This window comes from Schistocerca serialis, chromosome 2, assembly GCF_023864345.2.
Source record: "Schistocerca serialis cubense isolate TAMUIC-IGC-003099 chromosome 2, iqSchSeri2.2, whole genome shotgun sequence".
Lineage (NCBI taxonomy): Eukaryota > Metazoa > Arthropoda > Insecta > Orthoptera > Acrididae > Schistocerca > Schistocerca serialis.
The window spans coordinates 687,494,199-687,516,937 of NC_064639.1; the positions used below are offsets into that span (position 1 = coordinate 687,494,199).

General features: G+C 41.0%; 1 protein-coding gene across 2 annotated transcripts in view; it reads right to left on the reverse strand.

Annotated features, from left to right (window-relative positions):
- The window catches only part of LOC126457814 (tRNA (uracil-5-)-methyltransferase homolog B-like), a 119,444-nt gene that overhangs the window by 56,967 nt on the left and 39,738 nt on the right, over positions 1-22,739 (reverse strand). For both annotated transcript variants that reach the window (XM_050094432.1, XM_050094433.1), the window contains exons 3-5: positions 22,516-22,686; positions 22,195-22,436; positions 17,841-18,055 (exon numbers count right to left, since the gene is read on the reverse strand). In XM_050094432.1, the coding sequence (XP_049950389.1) occupies positions 17,841-18,055; positions 22,195-22,436; positions 22,516-22,686 (628 nt within the window). The remainder of the gene's footprint in view (positions 1-17,840; positions 18,056-22,194; positions 22,437-22,515; positions 22,687-22,739) is intronic.

Here is a 22,739-nt window from a genome sequence, read left to right on the forward strand (position 1 = left end):
AAATATATTATTTTTTCACAGTATGGGGTACAGCAGTTTCTTTTGTAGTGAGAATAGACCTACATATAGAAGATAAGGACATCCCTGCTCTCCTTACACATCTTTGTGATTGAGTGTGTCTTTTTTTATTTGTCAAAGACACACATAATCTGAACCTCGTTGCACCTGTCTCAGTGGAATAGATCTTTCATGTGCTGAAGCTTGGTTTGGAGGTTGTTGTCGTCATTGATTGAACAGGCCCTGCGGCCACAGTGTTAAGCACATTCAACTATGCACCACTGTACTGAATGATGACAGTTGACTGTACATAGGCATGAATCTTTGTATATCTTCTTCCTACAGTATTAAAGGAACATCTCCACCCTCTATGAGTTCAACTGTGAAAGTAATGTTCTGATAGATGCTGTTAATGTGATTCAGTAACTTACTTAGAATTTGTCTGTGGTACTCATAATTGTTGATGTAGTGTCAGTATCCACTCTTTTAGCAAAAGTAGTAAGAACTAGCGAGAAAGTCACCGTGAAGTATTGCATTAGCAGCCACAGGCCAGTAGTCACTGTGTGGCGACATATAGGTCAGAATAACATACACATAATTGCTATACGAAGCTGTGCTGAAGGGAAAAATACATCGCACAGCAGTATTGACGGTAGTGGGCAGATCGATGGCACCACACATTAGGGCATGTCTCTTGTTATGGACGGCATGAATAGGTGCCAGGTTTTAGTGAAACAAATGCACCTTGGAGCAATATAAATAAGCCTGTATTTTGAAGCAGAAGCACTTCTCATCACCAAAGTCCAGCAGCACTAACATGATGCCAGACAGCAAGACGATGGGCATTGACAGCTGTAACCATGGGTTTGAGACTGGGCTGTGCCTGCTGCCGTCAACACCAGGTTCCTCACTGGACTTGGTGCCACAGTACTGCCAAACTACTGGCCACACCTGCTGTCACCAGTACTGAGGTCTCCCACTGGGACTTAGTGCCACAGAGACTACCACCCTCCAGCTCCTGCCAGGGAGCAGCAGGTTGAATCCCATGCACAGCAATCTCGACCCGAGGGCCATTCCAGACACTGTCACTGATGGAGCAGTAGCACTCCATAGCTGTAGTGCTCATGGTCTAAAGATGCCAACGATGATCCACGGGCCTGCTATCAGCATTACAGGGCACCTAAGCAGCAACCTCTCACCAGCAGTGAGGCGAGTTTTGCTTCACTGAGCCATGATGAAGATGTACTGAGATTGAATAAAGTCTTCTTTACTGTCAGCAGTGTTTTCACATGGCCTTCAGCCACTTCACCACCACCATTCAACCCACCAATGCAACTGCACACATCAAGAGTGATCATCTCCTTCAAATACTCTTCCGAATGATGTCAAAAGTGGGATCTTTAAAACTGTATTACATCGTTTCATGACAGCAGAGAGAGCAACAATGCCTACCATATCTTCACTGTGACACAAGTGCAGTCTTTCTCTTTTGTTTTTGTTCAACTGCAAGTGTCATGGCAATTCGGTGGGTTTTTCCAGGGATTAAGTTGCACTTGTAAGTTAAGTAGGTAACAGGTGAATGCAGAGAGCATGTTTTTTGCAGAAGTGTAAAGATAAGTGTTGGTTTCCACTTGGCTGATATGGATATCAAGAACATAACATGTGGCTCAATGTCAAGCAGTGTACATGTTATGAACCATGAGTAGTAATTCGGGAGGTGAATCTAAGTTAAATCATCATTTCAGTTATGAGCAGCCTCTCAGGCGAGAGTAGTTAAGTCATAGTAAAGAATAATATTATTATTATATTATATTATATATATAGTAATATATATAATATATAATTATATAATATAAGAATAATATTATTATTCCTAAGTGTTCTCATAATTTGATTTTCTTTGTGCAGAACATGGACTATGCCTCAAAATTTAAGAATTTTAAGTAGTGGGTAGTGTTGGGGTAGTACAAAGTGCATTCAAGTTCTAAGGCCTCCGATTTTTTTTCTAATTAACTACTCACCCGAAATCGATGAAACTGGCGTTACTTCTCGACGTAGTCGCCCTGCAGACGTACAAATTTTTCACAACGCTGATGCCATGATTCCATGGCAGCGGCAAAGGCTTCTTTAGGAGTCTGTTTTGACCACTGGAAAATCGCAGAGGCAATAGCAGCATGGTGGTGAATGTGCGGCCACGGAGTGTGTCTTTCATTGTTGGAAAAAGCCAAAAGTCACTAGGAGCCAGGTCAGGTGAGTAGGGAGCATGAGGAATCACTTCAAAGTTGTTATCACGAAGAAACTGTTACATAACGTTAGCTCGATGTGCGGGTGCGTTGTCTTGGTGAAACAGCACACGCGCAGCCTTTCCCGGACGTTTTTGTTGCAGTGCAGGAAGGAATTTGTTCTTCAAAACATTTTCGTAGGATGCACCTGTTACTGTAGTGCCCTTTGGAATGCAATGGGTAAGGATTACGCCCTCGCTGTCCCAGAACATGGACACCATCATTTTTTCAGCACTGGTGGTTACCCGAAATTTTTTTGGTGGTGGTGAATCTGTGTGCATCCATTGAGCTGACTGGCACTTTGTTTCTGGATTGAAAAATGGCATCCACGTCTCATCCATTGTCGCAATCGATGAAAAGAAAGTCCCATTCATGCTGTCGTTGCGTGTCAACATTGCTTGGCAACATGCCACATGGGCAGCCATGTGGTCGTCCGTCAGCATTCGTGGCACCCACCTGGATGACACTTTTCGCATTTTCAGGTCGTCATGCAAGATTGTGTGCACAGAACCCACAGAAATGCCAACTCTGGAGGCGATCTGTTCAACAGTCATTCAGCGATCCCCCAAAACAATTCTCTCCACTTTCTCGATCATGTCGTCAGACCGGCTTGTGCGAGCGAGGTTGTTTCGGTTTGTTGTCACACGACGTTCTGCCTTCATTAAACTGTCGCACCCACGAACGAACTTTCAACACATCCATAACTCCATCACCACATGTCTCCTTCAACTGTCGATGAATTTCAATTGGTTTCACACCACGCAAATTCAGAAAACGAATGATTGCACGCTGTTCAAGTAAGGAAAACGTTGCCATTTTAAGTATTTAAAACAGTTCTCATTATCGCCGCTGGTGGTAAAATTCCATCAGCCGTACAGTGCTGCCATCTCTGGGACGTATTGACAATGAACGCGACCTCATTTTAAAACAATGCGCATGTTTCTATCTCTTTTCAGTCCGGAGAAAAAAAATCGGAGGCCTTAGAACTTGAATGCACCTCATAGTATGGTTAAGTGTCCTTTTTTTCACTTGATGCAGAGTGAGGGAAATAATTTATTACAAAATCCAGAGTACCGACAGAAGTTGCAGAGAGAGCATGATGACTGGACAATGGAAAGTGGCCCTCAGGTTGTGAGAAGTATGTTGATTATGCAAATGATGGAAAGAAAGATGACAAGGCAGAGAGGAGGGGAAAGGAGGAAGCTGAAAGGGAGAAGAGCTGGGTTGTGGATAGTTTATATTTTACTGCAGAGTAGCCGACTACCATTAATGTAGCAGAACTTGTCACTCCTGTGAAGAGTAGGGAAGAACATAACACATGGGTGGATGATCTTATTAGTAGGAAGATTAAATTAGTTGATGGTCTCATAACACAAGGTCCCGGGAATTCACATCATGCACAGGGCAATGACGTCATTGTTAAGGAGAGTAATATAGATATCAAGTAGAAATATGTTGTCTAAGTTGGCTTTAATTCCAGATGGAATGAGTGTGGGGTGTACTGAAGTCATTATGTGTGTAGATAGCAAAATGGTTAATTTAAGTGCAGCAGTACCTATCCCATTGGGTGACAATGGGTGTTGTGTTGTGGCTGGAGAGCCTGGGTCAGATACACAGGGTACGACAAGGCTGGTGATTTTTGCATCGTGCAGAGTGGAACTGCACATGATGATGATGTTTTAGATACAACATGGAGTGCACGAGAAGTGGTTGATAATTGTGTTGCAGATATGGGGCAGAAATGGTTGAGGTACACATATTTCCTGAGAAGCAGGATGATGGAGGAAACTGAAGAGGCAATGAGTTTCTAAAGTGGATAATCTAATCAACTGGACTGAATCTGTTACAGAATGCTCAGAATGTGGCACAAACACAAGTACTGGGCCACAACAAGCATGAAGAGTGCAATGCAAGCCTAAATGTTTTGACAGAATATGAGGCCAAAGTTAACCTTCTATGACAGAAAGCTCTTGCCAGTGTGAGCTATCGCAAGGTGCATCTATTGTACAAGACAAATCAGTTAAACTGTGTATAAATACATTAAGCAGTAAATCATCAAGAACCAGGAAGTTGTTTTGATTCATCATGAGTACCAGAAAACCAATATTTTGAGAATTTGGTTTGGTGCTACAAGAGGAGGAGTAAGTGGGACTACTTGTGAATGGTAGCAGGTATGGGATTTTCTCATAAGAATAGTTTCTGGACTGTGTTGTCTTGGGAAGCATTAGGAGAACTGTTGTCACAAGGAAAAAGTTCCGAAAACTCGCCCAAAATAAAGGGTTAAAAAACACCAGATAGGCAGATGATGCACTACACATATGAGTTTAATGAAGCCAGAGAAAGTTTTGTTAAAGTTGATATGTCAAGGATAATTTACTGAGGAAGGAAGAGTGACATTTTGGAATGGAGAGTTGTAATTTTTTGTGCACCACCATAGCAAAAGGCCTACCAGTGAAATATGAGCTAATGGGAGGGCAAGAGATGCCTGACAGATATTGTAAGATTAAGCAGTATGAGCAAGAAACAAGAAGTAAGTTTATGGACTTTTAAATATTAGTATAATAATTGTATAGAATTTGAGAAGAGTCAATCTAGTAGCATGTATCTGTTTTAAGGATTAACGACGAAGGTTATTTCAACAGACAACTGGGCCAAAGCGACGACAGAGGGACCGGGTCTTCTCCACGGATGGGGAGCAGTGTAGTGTCGTTACCCGAACTGTTATCAAAAGTAACAAGAACTAATGAGAAAGCCACCATGAAGTATTGCATTAGCTACCACAGGCCTTTAGCTGCAGTGTGGCGACATGAGGGTCAGAATAACATACACACAAGGGGATTGCGAGATGAGTCTAGCGGCGTTCAGCGGATAACTGAATCGCACAGTGATAATGACGATAGTGGACGGGTTGAAGTCAACACAGCAGCATAAGTCTCTTGTTACAGGTGATGTGACTAGGTGCCATGTTTTAGAGAAGCAAATCCACCTCAGAGTGATATAAATGAGGTTGAACTTTGAGGCAGAAGCACTTCTCGTCACCACAGTGCAGCCGCACCACCACCACCATGCCATGACTACACCAGACAGCGGGACAACTAGCCGTTGCCACCGGCAGCTATATAATATGTTTTAGACTGGGCTGTGCCTGCTGCTGACAGCACCAAGAGCTCCTCACAGGATCTGGTGCCACAGCACCTGTCATACATATCTGCTACCACCAGCACTGAGTTACCGCTTTCCACCCCCTCCCCTCTCTCTCCCAGGACTTAGTGGCACAGTTCCAGCCACTGTCTGACTCCTTCCAGGGAGCAGCAGGTTAAATCACATGCAGTCTCCACACACTGCCATGGTGGCCACAAGTGGAGCTGAGGGACTGTCCAAAGCACCATCACCAATAGCACAGTAGCATGCCACTGACGTCATGACTGTGCCCTATAGAGGCCACCAACCATCCACGGTCAGCTGTCAGCAGTGTGGCATGCCTCTCACCAGGGCAGAAGCTGCTGCCCATGTGTCAGTGTTGGCCAGGGTCAATAGAGTGAGATGTGTTTTGCCTCTCCGAGACACAATGAAACTGAGATTGAATAAAGTCTTCTTTACTGCCAGCAGTGTTTACACTGGTACCTACAGTCCATCACCACCACCACCACTCACCCCATAGAGTACAACTGCACTCATCACTCATCAGAGTGGTTGTCCACTTCAGGCACTCTTCACCAAAATCTACATGGAACACTTTGGGAAAATGTCACTTGAAACTGCCGGGCTCAAACTCAAACAGCTCAATCACTTTAACAATTATGTATTCATGGTTTGGGGAGAAGACAAATTTTGGATGGGTTCCTGAACCACCTTTCGAGCTTCTATCAAAAGATCACTTGCATAATGGAATTAGACAAGAACACCTTAATAAGGAAGAAGGCATGAGACACATTAGATCATAGATCCAGCACAAGGCATACCAACATAGCTTCCAGAAGTGGATACAGCATTGTGAGTGGTGTATCAATTGTGGAGGAGAGTATTTCAAAGGCGAACATGCACAATAAGGAAAGGTAGGCATAGAAAAATTTTGTGGACCAAGTTGCTGGATTTTTTGAATAGACCTCGTAATGCAGCAAGATCCACAGAGACATATACATATATGCAACTAACTGCCATCACTTGGTACAGTGGTCTACCAAAGTAACCAATCTAGCCATGTCACCAGTGACAAGGATAGCCTTCCAGCTGAGATATATCATGTGAAAGAAGTGGTCACCAAAATGGGTACAGTCAAGTCCAGATAGATGTGCAGTAAATGAGCATCTGAATTAGACTTGGCTGCTGTTTTGGATAGATGGAGCTCCTGTCACCATGGCAAAGTGTCATGTGACTGTGGTTTTGTTAAACCATTTATTGATGGCTGGCACGACAGTGAAGTACAGGATGGACAAGCTGTGCATCATCAGAGCATTTTATAGTGGCCAGATCATTAGTACTTGGTGCATTGGCACTCCATCTCTAAGATAGGGCAGGTACTGGGCTTTTCACATGCTCCACATGCAGATCTCTACTCACCACATGTAAAACGACACAGAAACTAGCATACATGCAAAAACACCACAACTGGATGCTCAAACATGAAGAATGATTTCCACTTTCATCGAAGTGAAACAGAGTCTACAAGCTACTAGGTACAATACATTTTACTGCATATTGATCTTTAGTTTAATTCACATGTAGGAAGTTATAAATAAAAATAAATTATCACTTTGATGTTCCTTATACTAGAAATAGTGTCTTCAGCAAAGCGTATTAACAAAAACATGATTATGGATATACCTTCTTTGAATGCTTAAACAAAAAGTTTTCTCCACATGAACAGTAAAAAGTTATTACTATACTAGATATAGTTTGATTTTTAAGGCCTTTATTCTGAAACACCTGCAGCATTCTGTAATTTAAATTAGGTGTATCCATGAGATGCAAACATCTAGGCTTTCAACTTCCTCACAGATTAACTCTGAGTAATCAACTGGGACCCAAACACAGAACATAGCCTTTTGTGGTGAATGCTCCTACTAACTGAGGTATCGAGGCATGACCTACAATCTGTCCTCACAGCTTCATTCCTACCAGTACTTCTCTCATGCTCTTCAAACTTGATGAATACTATCTTGTAACCTAGCAGGACAAGTATTCCTGGAATAAAGGAAACTGCAGAGAAATGGCTTAGACACAGCCTAGGAAATTGTTTCCAGAATGAATATTTCACTCTGCAGCTGAGAGTGTGCTGCTTTCAAACTACCTGGCAGATCAAAATTGTGTACTGGACTAGGCATGAATCTGGAACCAAGACTTTCACAGGCAGCGCATTTACAGACTGAATTTTCCAGGCAAGAATCACAACCAGATCTCACAGCTTCACTTCTGCCGGTGTCTCTCTCCAATGTTCCAGTCCGGCACACAGTTTTAAAGCAACACACATTCCACTGCAGAGTGAAATACTCATTCTGTAAATAACTGCCTAGACTGTGGGTATGTCATTTCTCTGCAGTATCCTTTCTTCTAGGAGTGCTAGTCCCAATAAGTATGAAAGGGAGTCTTTCTGAAGTTTAGCATCTAGGAGAGCACAAGTCAAGTTGTGAAAGTGGAGCATGAGGAGTCATGACTCATTTACCTCCGTTGATAAAAGAAATGCCCATAAAAGTGAAGCTTCTGGGGTTATGTCCTGTTCCAGCACACAGTTTTTATATGTAAGTAAGTTTCAAAACAGGGCACATTTCAGTTCAGAGTGAAAGATTCATTCAGGATCTAGGCTTGTGTGTCAGTTTGACACACATGTGTAAACTGTCAGGACGGTGCATTCAGAACAGTCTGCTATAGGGTGGAGATTTCATTCTACAATCAAACCCCATGCTATATCTAAATTGTTCCACAGCCAAAGAGGGGACTGCAGTTTCTATGCATTGACGAATTAAATTAAGCTATAGGCACATATTTATTCCACAAACTATCCAAACAACTATAATTATGTGAATTTTAAAATTTTCCCTGCGAATTCACTGTTCAAACAAATTTCGGGCTTGCAGCCGGTCGTCGTTCAATACTTCGTACGATATTTCAACTGGGCACCTGCCAGTCATCTTCAGGTGAGCCATCGCAGACTGGCGATAACGTCCTCCGCTCCGCAATATATAGCGTACTGTAACTATTCTGCGCATGCGTCAAAAACTTGATAGTTGAACCAACACTGCCCGCCGGCAGTGCCCTCGCTGGTGGAATAGCGGAACTCAGTCGCCCTCTGCGTTGCTGTTTGCCACGGCCGTCCACGCACTCTGTCGTCTTCGATTTGAGCAAATCGTGGAGATGATGGGTTTCCATGCACTGTCCAGCTGGTAGGCGCTGTCACGGTTTAACAGATTTTCCGCCAGTTGTATTTCTACGGATTCTTTAATAATGGAGTCCCAGAAAGACGTTGCTGTGGACAAAATCATTGTTTTCTCATACTCCATTGAATGTCCAGTAGAAATACAATGTTCAGCAATAGTGGACTTGCTTGGCTGCAAAAGGCGGATGTAACGTTGATGTTCAGTGCAGCGTTCTTTCACGGTGCGTGTGGTTTGACCTATGTCAGCCATACCACATTGGCACGGTATCTTGTAAATTCCAGCCTTTCGTAGTAACAGATTGTCCTTAACTGATCCCACAAGGTCCACAATCTTTGATGGTGGGCGGAAAACCACTTTTACCTGAAATTTTCGGAGGATTCTTGCTATTTTAAACGAAGTGTTGCCAACAAAAGGAAGAAAAGCTAAAGATTGTTCCGGCATGTTCTCCTCTTTATTCACTTCCTGCTTCTTAGTTTTAACTGTTAGTGCCCTGTTAATCTGCCGGATGGAATACCCATTTTCGCTGAATACTGTCTTTAGATGGGCGAGTTCTTGAGATAAGCTATCTAGATCTGAGACAGTATGAGCTCTATGAACAAGCGTTTTAAGCAAACTCATGGTTTGCGATGGGTGACGGCAACTCGATGCTTGCAGGTACAAATCAGTATGAGTGGGTTTCCGGTAAACTGAATGCCCTAGAGAACCATCATTCTTCCTTCGAACCAGGACATCCAAGAAAGGCAAACAACCATCTTTCTCTATTTCCATGGTGAACAGGATGTTGCTATGAATGGAGTTGAGGTGCTGTAGAAACTCCATTAATTTATCTTCTCCATGAGGCCACACTATGAAAGTGTCATCCACATACCACCAAAAAACTGTTGGCTTCAGGGTAGCTGATTCAAGAACTCTCTCTTCAAAATCCTCCATAAAAAGGTTGGCGACCAAAGGAGACAGGAGGCTACCCATGGTGACAGCGTCAGTCTGTTCAAAATATTCTTGATTAAACATAAATTAAGTTGAGGAAAGTGCGTGCCTGAACAAAGCAGTGATATCAACAGGAAACATGTTACCAATCAGTGTCAAAGAATCTGCAAGAGGAACTTTTGTAAAAAGTGAGACCACATCAAAACTTACTAGAAGGTCTACACTGCTAAGACGAAGAGCCCCCAGTCTATTGATAAAATCAGCTGAGTTTCGTATGCCTACGAAAGGTCTCAGTAAGGAAGCGAGATGTTTAGCTAAATCATATGTGGAATATCTGAGTGACCACCATCAAACGTTCATTTCTGAGGAAGAGGATGTGGAACAAAAATGGAAAAAATTCAGAAACATCGTCCAGTACGCCTTAGATAAGTTCGTACCGACTAAGGTCCAAAGCGAGGGGAAAGATCCACCGTGGTATAACAATCATGTACGAAAGGTACTACGGAAACAAAGAAAGCTTCATCATAGGTTTAAGAGTAGTCGAATCATAGCTGATAAGGAAAAGCTGAACAAAGCGAAAAAGAGCGTAAAGAGAGCAATGAGAGAAGCATTCAACGAATTCGAACATAAAACATTGGCAAACAATCTAAACAAGAACCCTAAAAAGTTTTGGTCATACGTAAAATCGGTAAGCGGATCTAAATCCCCTATTCAGTCACTCGTTGACCACGATGGCACCGAAACAGAGGACGACCGAAGAAAGGCAGAAATACTGAATTCAGTGTTCCGAAACTGTTTCACTGCGGAAAATCGTAACACGGTCCCTGACTTCAGCCGTCGCACGGACGCCAAAATGGAAAATATTGAAATAAACGATATCGGAATTGAAAAACAACTGCTATCACTTAGTAGCGGAAAAGCATCCGGACCAGACGAGATACCCTTAAGATTCTACAGTGATTATGCTAAAGAACTTGCCCCCTTTCTATCAGCAATTTATCGTAGATCGCTGGAAGAACGTAAAGTACCTAGCGACTGGAAGAAAGCGCAGGTCGTTCCCATTTTCAAGAAGGGTCATAAATCAGATGCGAATAATTATAGGCCTATTTCGCTTACGTCAATCTGTTGTAGAATAATGGAACATGTTTTGTGTTCTCGTATTATGACGTTCTTAGATAATACAAATCTCCTTCATCATAACCAACATGGATTCCGCAAACAGAGATCATGTGAAACTCAGCTCGCCCTATTTGCCCAAGAAATTCACAGTGCCGTAGACACTGGCGAGCAGATTGATGCCGTATTCCTGGACTTCAGGAAGGCATTTGATACGGTTCCGCACTTACGTTTAGTGAAAAAAATACGAGCTTACGGAATATCGGACCAGGTTTGTGATTGGATTCAGGATTTCCTAGAAGAAAGAACACAACATGTCATTCTTAACGGTTCAAAATCTGCAGATGTAGAGGTAATTTCGGGAGTACCGCAGGGAAGCGTGATAGGACCTTTATTGTTTACAATATACATAAATGACTTAGTTGACAACATCGGTAGCTCCGTGAGGCTATTTGCAGATGACACGGTTGTCTACAAGAAAGTAGCAACATCAGAAGACTCGTACGTACTCCAGGAGGACCTGCAGAGGATTAATGCATGGTGCGACAGCTGGCAGCTTTCCCTAAACGTAGATAAATGTAATATAATGCGCATACATAGGGGCAGAAATCCATTCCAGTACGATTATGCCATAGGTGGTAAATCATTGGAAGCGGTAACGACCGTAAAATACTTAGGAGTTACTATCCGGAGCGATCTGAAGTGGAATGATCACATAAAACAAATAGTGGGAAAAGCAGGCGCCAGGTTGAGATTCATAGGAAGAATTCTAAGAAAATGTGACTCATCGACGAAAGAAGTAGCTTACAAAACACTTGTTCGTCCGATTCTTGAGTATTGCTCATCAGTATGGGACCCTTACCAGGTTGGATTAATAGAAGAGATAGACATGATCCAGCGAAAAGCAGCGCGATTCGTCATGGGGACATTTAGTCAGCGCAAGAGCGTTACGGAGATGCTGAACAAGCTCCAGTGGCGGACACTTCAAGAAAGGCGTTACGCAATACGGAGAGGTTTATTATCGAAATTACGAGAGAGCACATTCCGGGAAGAGATGGGCAACATATTACTGCCGCCCACATATATCTCGCGTAATGATCACAACGAAAAGATCCGAGAAATTAGAGCAAATACGGAGACTTACAAGCAGTCGTTCTTCCCACGCACAATTCGTGAATGGAACAGGGAAGGGGGGATCAGATAGTGGTACAATAAGTACCCTCCGCCACACACCGTAAGGTGGCTCGCGGAGTATAGATGTAGATGTAGATGTAGAAGCTCCAATGTTGCTCACTATTGGACGCAGAGGAAGACCCACTTTATGAATTTTGGAAGGCCATACAGTCTTGGAGGTACACAACCATGTGGTTTTAACCTCTTGATGGTCTCTTGCGGTAAGGAGGAGGAATTTAATAGTGCTGAAGTTTTTCGTTGCACACGTCCTCTAGGATCGTAATCAATCCTCCTATAGGTAGAGTCACTTAGCAGACCATACATCTTATCTTTATACACACCACAAAGTAACAAAACAGTTGCATTACCTTTGTCAGCTTTCAATACCACTACGTCAGGGTCCTCTCTCAGATTTCGTAATGCAGCTCTTTCTACAGAGGTTAAATTATTGCATTGAGTAGGAGCCTTCAACAGAGCACGGCAAGTTTCCCTTCTTATTTCGTCTGCGGCATCCAAAGGAAGACGTCGTACAGCTTCTTCAACATCACTCAAAATACTTATTAATGGCGGTGCTGTAGGTGTAGGTGCAAATTGAGTCCCATGCTTAATACAGACACCGTAGCATCGTCCAAATTCTTCTCCATGAGATTGACAACGGAACGTCGTACCATTATCCCTTCTGGCGACGGCTTCTGTGGCAACAGACGATCAAATTTTGATATCTGCCGACAATTAGCATCATTGTGGATCCACTCGAACTTGGCCGAAGTCACTCCATCAACCCAGTCCCATGATACAGGAGAAAGATAGCTTGCAACCTTCAGATGTAACTGGTAAAGTTCTGCTGAAATAGCATCTAACCTTCGTCTTGTATAGCAAATCCTCTCCTTGACAACAGCATGACTATCCTTCTCAGTAATCTTCTGTGCAGTAGCGGTCTTAATGAAATGAGTCACTCTAGCAAATTTTGGTATTAGGCCATGGTCCCGACATCTCAATAAAAAGCTTTTAAGTTCACGGCCGTGGCAAACAGCAACGCAGAGGACAACTGAGTTCCGCTATTCCACCAGCGAGGGCGCTGCCGGCGGGCAGTGTTGGTTCAACTATCAAGTTTTTGATGCATGCGCAGAATAGTTACAGTACGCTATATATTGCGGAGCAGAGGACGTTATCGCCAGTCTGCGACGGCTCACCTGAAGATGACTGGCAGGTGCCCAGTTGAAATATCGTGCGAAGTATTGAACGACGACCGGCTGCAAGCCCGAAATTTGTTTGAACAACTATAATTATATCCAAATGACTTTAATTACTGTGCTAGCACTTCTTGTTAGCACCATTAAACTTCTTATGTCATAAATGTATCAACAGCCTATAATTTGAAACCAAATAGAACAGTAATTAACTATTTAAAAAATATATCGACACAAAATATAACTTTCTGAATTGTGGTTCCTCCCTAAAAGACAAGAAGCACAATGAAGAGATAAGGCGCCAATTAAAAATATTTTATTGATTGATGACAGAATTTCCCAAAACAAGAGAAACTAGGAAAATCACGTTTTACAATAAAGAACAACAGAATTCTGAAGCTGATCAATCTCATGATTACTGTTATGATGTGGAATGTGTCAAGTGCATAAGAAATGCATGCATGAATCCAGGTATAAAAAGAGTTGTCACGGGGATATGATTTTAATTTATTTTTGAAACTATTACTGCTGTCTGTGAGACATTTTATTCCATCTGGTAATTTATCAAAAAATTTTACAGCAGCATATTTTACCCCTTTCTGCACCATACATAGGTTAAGTAGAGGATGGTGTAAGTCTTTCTTTCTTCTGGTATTATAATCATGATTGTCACTGTTGTTTTCAAACTGGTCCATGTTGTTGAGAATAAATTTCATTGCTGAGTAAATATACTGTGAGGCTGTTGTAAGAATTCCTAAACTTTCAAACAGATGCTTACAAGATATGGGACTATGAGCCCCACACATTATTCTAACCACTTTCTTTTGAGTACTGAATACTTTTTGCATAAGTGTTGAGTTACCCCAAAATATTACTGTGCATGACATCAGAGTGTGAAAATATGCTAAGTATATTAGCTTACGAATTTTCATATCCTCAAAATTGGCAATTATTCAGACTGCAAAAGTTGCTGAACCTAGTCACTTTAGGAGATCCAAAATATGAATTTTCCAATTAAGATTCTCATCTAGATGTACACCCAAAAACTTAGCGTGATCTACCCTGGCTATTGACTTCTGTTGATGTGTTATATTTATTGAAGGAACTGTATTCCTCGCTATAGAAAATTGGATGTACTATGTTTTCTCAAAGTTCAGAGCAAGCCCAACTGCAGAAAACCAGACATTATTTGTATCATTTTCTATCAGAGTTTCTTTTACTGGATTAATAATGACACTTGTATCATCAGCAAACAGTGTCAGTTTAGCTCCTTGTTTCAGGTAAGAACAGAGGTCATTCACATAGATCAAGAACAGAAAGGGACCCATGATCGAATCCTGTGGCACATCTAATGTGGGAAACTTCCTTAAATCACTTAAACCATATAAAGAAACTTTTTGCTTCCTGTTTTGTAGATATGACTTAAACCACTCATATGCTGCTCCACTTATACCACAGAATTGTAATTTTTGTGACATAATGTCATAGTTCATACAATCAAATGCTTTGTATAGGTCACAGAAAATTCCTATTGGTGACATTTTTCTGTTTAAATACTCTATTATGTGGCCACTGAAATTGTATATTGCTGTCTCAGTGGAACAACATTTTTGAAATCTGAACTGTGATTTACTAAATATCCCTTTACTGTTAAGATGGTTAACCACTATTGAGTACATTACTTTCTTGGTGACTTTTGGAAATGCTGTGTCCAAGGATACTGGCCGGTAATTATTGACATCTGTGATGTCCCTTTTTTTTTTGTAGAGAAACTTAACAATGCCATATTTTAATCTGTCTCGGAAAATACCTTGAGTTACTGATGCATTACATATGTGATTCAGAACATCTGCTGTAACTGCCCCACATTGTTTTAACATCTTGTTAGAGATGTCATCTACTCCAACAGAACATTTATTTTTGGAATGTTTAATGATTTTCTTTATTTCACAAGAGGTGAAAATTAATCTGACTAGGATTTCCCATAACTAATTCTTCCATGTACTGCTTGGTTTTTTTCTTTTGAACCATTCTCACCAATTTTTTCCCCTACACTTAACAAATGGTTGTTAAATACTTAGCTACTTGTGTACTGTTGGTTCAGATGGTCTCATTCTCTTTAATACTAATACTACCTACCCCAGTGGTTTCTCTTCCTGTCTCCCTTCTAACACCATTCCATACTGATTTGATTTTACTGCCCAAGTTGTTAATTTCATCTCTAATATACACATGTCTTGATTTTCTGACAACTTTTCTCTATACGTTCCAATAATTTTTATAGTGTATAATTACTTCTGCGTCTTTACTAATTCTTACTGTCTCATACAGTTTTCTTTTTCTTTCTGAAGACACTTTAACACCTGTAATAATCCAAGGTTTCTTTGAAAACTGTTGGGTGTGACATTTAGTAAGTTTTTTGGAAAACAATATTCAAAAAGGGATATAAATTTATCAAGCAATATACACATCAAAAAATAGTTTTGCATCACCTCAATTACGAAAGTTCCGGAAGCCGTACAGAAAATTGAAACAGAGATCAACATGAACATCATTTCTGCCCTTTTTATTGCTCATGAAAACCACACGTTGCATGTTCCACCACCATACAGCGTTGTACACACTGGCACCTCTAAAACCCAGTAACATGTCATCTTGCATTGATGCATTCCTGTACTCAGCGTGGCATACTACCCACAAGTTCATCAAGGCACAGTTGGTCCACATTGTCCCACTCCTCAATGGCGATTCGGTGTAGTTCCCTCAGAGTGGTTGGTGGGTCATGTCATCCATAAACAGCCCTTTTCAATCTATCCCAGGCATGTTCAATACGGTTCATGTCTGTAGAAATGCTGGCCACTCTAGTCGAGCAATGTCATTATCCTGAAGGAAGTCACTCACAAGATGTGCACAATGGGGGCGCTAATTGTCGTCCATGAAGATGAATACCTCACCAATATGCTGCTGATATGGTTGCACTATCGGTCGGAGGATGGCATTCATTCACATATCGTACAGCCATTACGGTGCCTTCCATTACCACCAGCAGTGTACGTTGGTCTCCATTAGGCCACTCCAAAACAGCAGGGAACCTCCACCTTGCTGAACTCACTGGACAGTGTGTCTACGGCGTTACACGTGACTGGGTTGCCTCCAAACACGTCTGCGATGATTGTCTGGTTGAAGGCATAAGCGACACTCATTGGTGAAGAGAATGTGATGCCAATCGTTAGGGGTCCATTCGGCATGTTGTTGGGCCCTTCTGTACTGCACTGCATGGTGTTGTGGTTGCATTGATGGACCTTGCCATGGATATTAGGAGTGAAGTTGCGCATCATGCAGCCTATTGCGCACAGTTTGAGTTGTAACACAAGGTCCTGTGACTGCATGAAAAGCATTATTCAACATGGTGGCATTGTTGTCAGGGTTCCTCCGAGCCATAATCCGTAGGTAGTAGTCATCCACTGCAGTAGTAGCCCTCAGGTGGCCTGAGCGAGGCATGTCATCAACATTTCCTGCCTCTCTGTATCTCCTCCATGTCCAAAGAGAGCTCTTCCTGGCACAAAGTAACAATGCGGACATTATCGAACTGTGGTATTGACCGCCTAGGCATGGCTGAACTACAGACAACACGAGCCATGTACCTCCTTCCTGGTGGAATGGCTGGAACTGATCGGCTGTCGGATCCCCTCCGTCCAATAGGCAGCATTGTTGTTTACATCTTTGGGTGGGTTTAGTGACGTCTCTGAACAGTCAAAGACACTGAGTCTGTGATACAAAATCCACAGTCAGCGTCTATCTTCGGGAGTTCTAGGAACCAGCGTGATGCAAAACTTTTTTTTATGTGTGTATGTTGCATTTATTATTAGCATTTGGCTTCCTGTATACATTTCCCCAATTAACATTCCTTAAACTTTCTCTGAAGTGCTCTATAGATAACAGGTTGAGCAAACTTACCCTTTTACTTCATGGTTTCTGAACTGTACACCCTGCTAGGTTTTGTAAGATAATCAATTGTGCATCATGGTTCTATAATCTATTTATCAAAAGGAAAGCATGTGCTAGTCTTACATACTCTTGCTGTACAAATGTATTATCTATTAAAGTACTACTATCTTGAGCTATACATGTAGGAAAATTGATCACTGTGTCTAATTATATGTCATTATAACACTTCTAGTTCACTTTTCCTATCAGAACTGCTTAGAAAGTTTAAAGTGAAATCACCACAGATTAACAATTCCTTCTTTCTGACAGACAGCATAATAGGGAGTCAAACTTTTTATGAAAAGATCCCAATCTCCTAATGGGGACCTGTACTCAGACATCATCCTACCAGAAGAAGAGAGGAGGTCAACCAAAGACAAGAAAACTAAGATGGGAGCAGGCTAATAGCCTAATCCTGGAAGAGGTGGACAGCAAAAATGGTTCTTACTAATACAATATTATGAAATAGAGCTCTTTGCTTAAGATTTGCTATACACAGCTGTTTAAATAGCCAAATGATAATTAAAACAGCTATTTTTTCAAAGCAAGAAGTTTTTATTGTCTCAAACACCACTACTGGTTACCTTCTTAGCTATTGGTAAAGAAAAAATTATGAAGTGCATGGTTCACTCTGACACTACCCAACCTAGAAGATACTGTGATGAAATGCAGTGCCTTAAACACAGTTTGTTCTCATGCTAAAAATTAAATGTACTCCAGTGACACAAGAGAACATAACTGCTACATTGCTACTGTAGTAAAACTTTGTCTCAGAAATGAAACACGTTACATACCTGTTCCACAACATATATCAAGAACAGTAGTCCTCTGATCTAATCCAGCCACATTAAACAAGGCATTGTACAGAACTTCAGCTGCCGCAATGTTGACTTGGAAGAAGGAGTCTGGTGATATTCTGAATTTATATCCACACAAATGCTCCGTTAGGTATGGCTCACCATATAAAAGTTGAAACGGAGCTTGGTCATTTGTGCAGCGAGTATTAGAGCTGTTAGCAGACAACATGACACAGTTGCTAAAAACACTTATCAGAGACACAATATTAGTAGATAATGTCCTTACCTCACAGCCCCAAACATGATAAATAATCACTGCTACTTCCTTCTATATAAGACAAAACTATGAATGAAAATCACAGAAGAATTCCAGTTGCACCACTATTACCTTAAACTGTCTTAACACTGTTCAGCTAGTATTGTAATTGCATGGTTAAGTCAAGTCTTAGTACTTCACGTCATAACATATTTTATTACAAGTGCAGGCAATACAGTTCCTCATGAATGGTTTGTATTCTATGAGAATATGAGATTGGATGTTGTTGTTGTTGTTGTTGTTGTTGTTGTCTTCAGTCCTGAAACTGGTTTGATGGAGCTCTCCATGCTACTCTATCCTGTGCAAGGTTCTTCATCTCCCAGTACTTACTGCAACCTACATGCTTCTGAATCTGCTTGGTGTATTCATCTCTTGGTCTCCCTCTACGATTTTTACCCTCCACGCTGCCCTCCAATGCTAAATTTGTGATCCCCTCATGCCTCAGAACATGTCCTACCAACCGGTCCCTTCTTCTAGTCAAGTTGTGCCACAAACTCCTCTTCTCTCCAATTCTATTCAATACCTCCTCATTAGTTATGTGATCTACCCATCTAATCTTCAGCATTCTTCTGTAGCACCACATTTCGAATGCTTCTATTCTCTTCTTGTCCAAACTATTTATCGTCCATGTTTCACTTCCATACATGGCTACACTCCATACAAATACTTTCAGAAATGACTTCCTTACACTTAAATCTATAAACGATGTTAACAAATTTCTCTTCTTCAACAACGCTTTCCTTCCCATTGCCAGTCTACATTTTATATCCTCTCTACTTCGACCATCATCAGTTATTTTGCTCCCCAAATAGCAAAACTCCTTTACTACTTTAAGTGTCTCATTTCCTAATCTAATTCCCTCAGCATCACCCGACTTAATTCGACTGCATTCCATTATCCTCGTTTTGCTTTTGTTGATGTTCATCTTATATCCTCCCTTCAAGACACTGTCCATTCCATTCAACTGCTCTTTCAAGTCCTTTGCTGTCCCTGACAGAATTACAATGTCATTGGCGAACCTCAACATTTTTATTTCTTCTCCATGGATTTTAATACCTACCCCGAATTTTTCTTTTGTTTCCTTTACTGCTTGCTCAATATACAGATTGAATAACATCGGGGACAGACTACAACCCTGTCTCACTCCCTTCCCAACCGCTGCTTCCCTTTCATGCCCCTCGACCCTTATAACTGCCATCTGCTTTCTGTACAAATTGTAAATAGCCTTTCGCTCCCTGTATTTTACCCCTGCCACCTTAAGAATTTGAAAGAGAGTATTCCAGTCAACATTGTCAAAAGCTTTCTCTAAATCTACAAATGCTAGAAACGTATGTTTGCCTTTCCTTAATCTATTTTCTAAGATAAGTCGTAGGGTCAGCATTATCTCACGTGTTCCAACATTTCTGCGGAATCCAAACTGATCTTCCCCGAGATCGGCTTCTACCAGTTTTTCCATTTGTCGGTAAAGAATTCGCGTTAGTATTTTGCAGCAGTGACTTATTAAGCTGATAGTTCATTAATTTTCACATCTGTCAACACGTGCTTTCTTTGGGATTGGAATTATTATATTCTTCTTGAAGTCTGAGGGCATTTCACCAGTCTCATACATCTTGCTCACCAGATGGTAGAGTTTTGTCAGGACTGGCTCTCCCAAGGCCGTCAGTAGTTCCAATGGAATGTCGTCTACTCCCGGGGGCCTCGTTTCGACTCAGGTCTTTCAGTGCTCTGTCGAACTCTTCACACAGTATTGTGTCTCCCATTTCATCTTCATCAACATCCTCTTCCATTTCCATGATATTGTCCTCAAGTACATCGCCCTTGTACAGACCCTCTATATACTCCTTCCACCTTTCTGCTTTCTCTTCTTTGCTTAGAACTAGGTTTCCATCTGTGCTCTTGATATTCATACAAGTGGCTCTCTCTTCTCCAAAGGTCTCTTTAATTTTCCTGTAGGCAGTATCTATCTTACCCCTAATGAGATAAGCCTCTACATCCTTACATTTGTTCTCTAGCCATCCCTGCTTAGCCATTTTGCACTTCCTGTCAATCTCATTTTTCAGACGTTTGTATTCCTTTTTGCCTGCTTCATTTACTGCATTTTTATATTTTCTCCTTTCATCAATTAAATTCAATATTTCTTCTGATACCCAAGGATTTTTACTAGCCCTTGTCTTTTTACCTACTTGATCCTCTGCTGCCTTCACTACTTCATCCCTCAGAGCTACCCATTCTTCTTCTACTGTATTTCTTTCCCCCATTCCATTCCAGTCCATTGTTCCCTTATGCTCTTCCTGAAACTCTGTACAGCCTCTGGTTTAGTCAGTTTATCCAGGCCCCATCTCCTTAAATTCCCACCTTTTTGCAGTTTCTTCAATTTTAATCTACAGTTCATAACCAATAGATTGTGGTCAGAGTCCACATCTGCCCCTGGAAATGTCTTACAATTTAAAACCTGGTTCCTAAATCTCTGTCTTACCATTATATAATCTATCTGATACCTTTTAATATCTCCAGGATTCTTCCATGTATACATCCTTCTTTTATGATTCTTGAACCAAGTGTTAGCTATGGTTAAGTTATGCTCTGTGCAAAATTCTGCCAGACAGCTTCGTCTTTAATTTCTCTCCCCTAATCCATATTCACCCTTCTCTCCCTTTTCCTACTCTCGAATTCCAGTCACCCATGACTATCAAAAATTCGTCTCCCTTCACTACCTGAATAATTTCTTTTATCTCATCATACATTTCTTCAATTTCTTCATCATCTGCAGAGCCAGTTGGCATATAAACTTGTACTACTGTATTAGGCATGGGCTTCGTGTCTATCTTGGCCACAATAATGCGTTCACTATGCTGTTTGTAGTAGCTTATCCGCACTCCTATTTTTTTATTCATTATTAAACCTACTCCTGCATTACCCCTATTTGATTTTGTATTTATAACCCTGTATTCACCTGACCAAAAGTCTTGTTCCTCCTGCCACCGAACTTCACTAATTTCCACTATATCTAACTTTAACCTATCCATTTCCCTTTTTAAATTTTCTAACCTACCTGCCCGATTAAGGGATCTCTGACATTCCACGCTCTGATCCGTAGAACGCCAGTTTTCTTTCTCCTGATAATTTCATCCTCTTGAGTAGTCCCCGCCCGGTGATCTGAATGGGGGACTATTTAACCTCCGGAATATTTTACCCAAGAGGGCGCCATCATCATTTAACCATACAGTAAAGCTGCATGCCCTCGGGAAAAATTACGGCTGTAGTTTCCCCTTGCTTTCAGCCAGGATGAAATTAATTTTTGAAAAATGTCAACTACCGTCACTGCTTTTCAGTCTGAAAGTGAAGGTTCCTATGAATGCCACAGCAATAAATTACTTTTTATTTTATAATTATGCAACATATATTTCTTGTGACAACAGAATCTTACATAAAGAGCAATATGATAATAAACGTAAATGTTGCTAAACATAAAACATTGATAGAATTTTCTCAAAACTTGGTATATCCATTTTAGAAGCTCTAATTTTTCCATGATTTATAATTTTTATACAGGCAAAAATAGAGTATGGATGTTGAAGCACACAGATGATAGAAAAAATATACCTTAACAACTACATGAAATATGTCAATGCCAATTAGAAATAAATGTGGCTGCAGAATGAACAAACTTAAAAAGGTGGAATTTTGTACGGTATTTAGGCTGTTTAAAGTCACATGACAAAACCTTGTCTAGGTACAGATTTTGGCAGTTGTCTCTGTGTACATACCACAAGACCTCAGCCTGTACTGAATGATTGTGCAAGATATGTGGCTACGAAATGGGTAGAAGTGAAAAATCTCATCTACACACTCTTGGTGAACACAAGAGAATCTATATTTGTAAGTTTGCATGAAAACATTGTCCATTTTAGTTAACTGATGTGTCTATGGTTAAGGGTTGTCTGGTTGCCACTATTTGCCAATTTTAGCCAAAAATTCTTATACCTTCAGCTGAATGGACACTTAATTTATAGAACAATTTAAAGCATGTCTTACCAGGCCTGAAAGTACAGTGATGTAAGACTGCAATGTGAACCAGGCCCTTGAGTGAAAAATTCCTTGAGATTCTGTGCTTCTTCTTGAAGCTCTTCCTCATGCAGCTGCTGAGGATGAAACAGCACAACTGCCATTGTCTCTCCAGCTGCAGTTGATCGAACAAGCAATGTGCGCCAGTGCCCACCATCGCGAAAGTCATGGCAAGCAAGATATTTTGATTCTCTGATGTACTTTTGATATGCCTACAATGATAATTGTAAATATCATAAATGTGCATATTTCTGATAGGTGCATGATTTTTCTATTGATAACAACACTTACTGTAGCCACATCCTTATGCTTTTGTTTCATGTTAATGATATATGTTGGTGGTACACACACATACTCATGTTTTGCTGTTTTGCCAACAAAAAATCCCACTGTTTTTGGATTTCCATCTACACCACACCGAACATTGAACTCATCTTTGTTCCTATATTCTTGTGTGACAGGCTGGTTAAAAACAATGTATATTAGTTGTTTGATACACATCAAAATAAATTTGA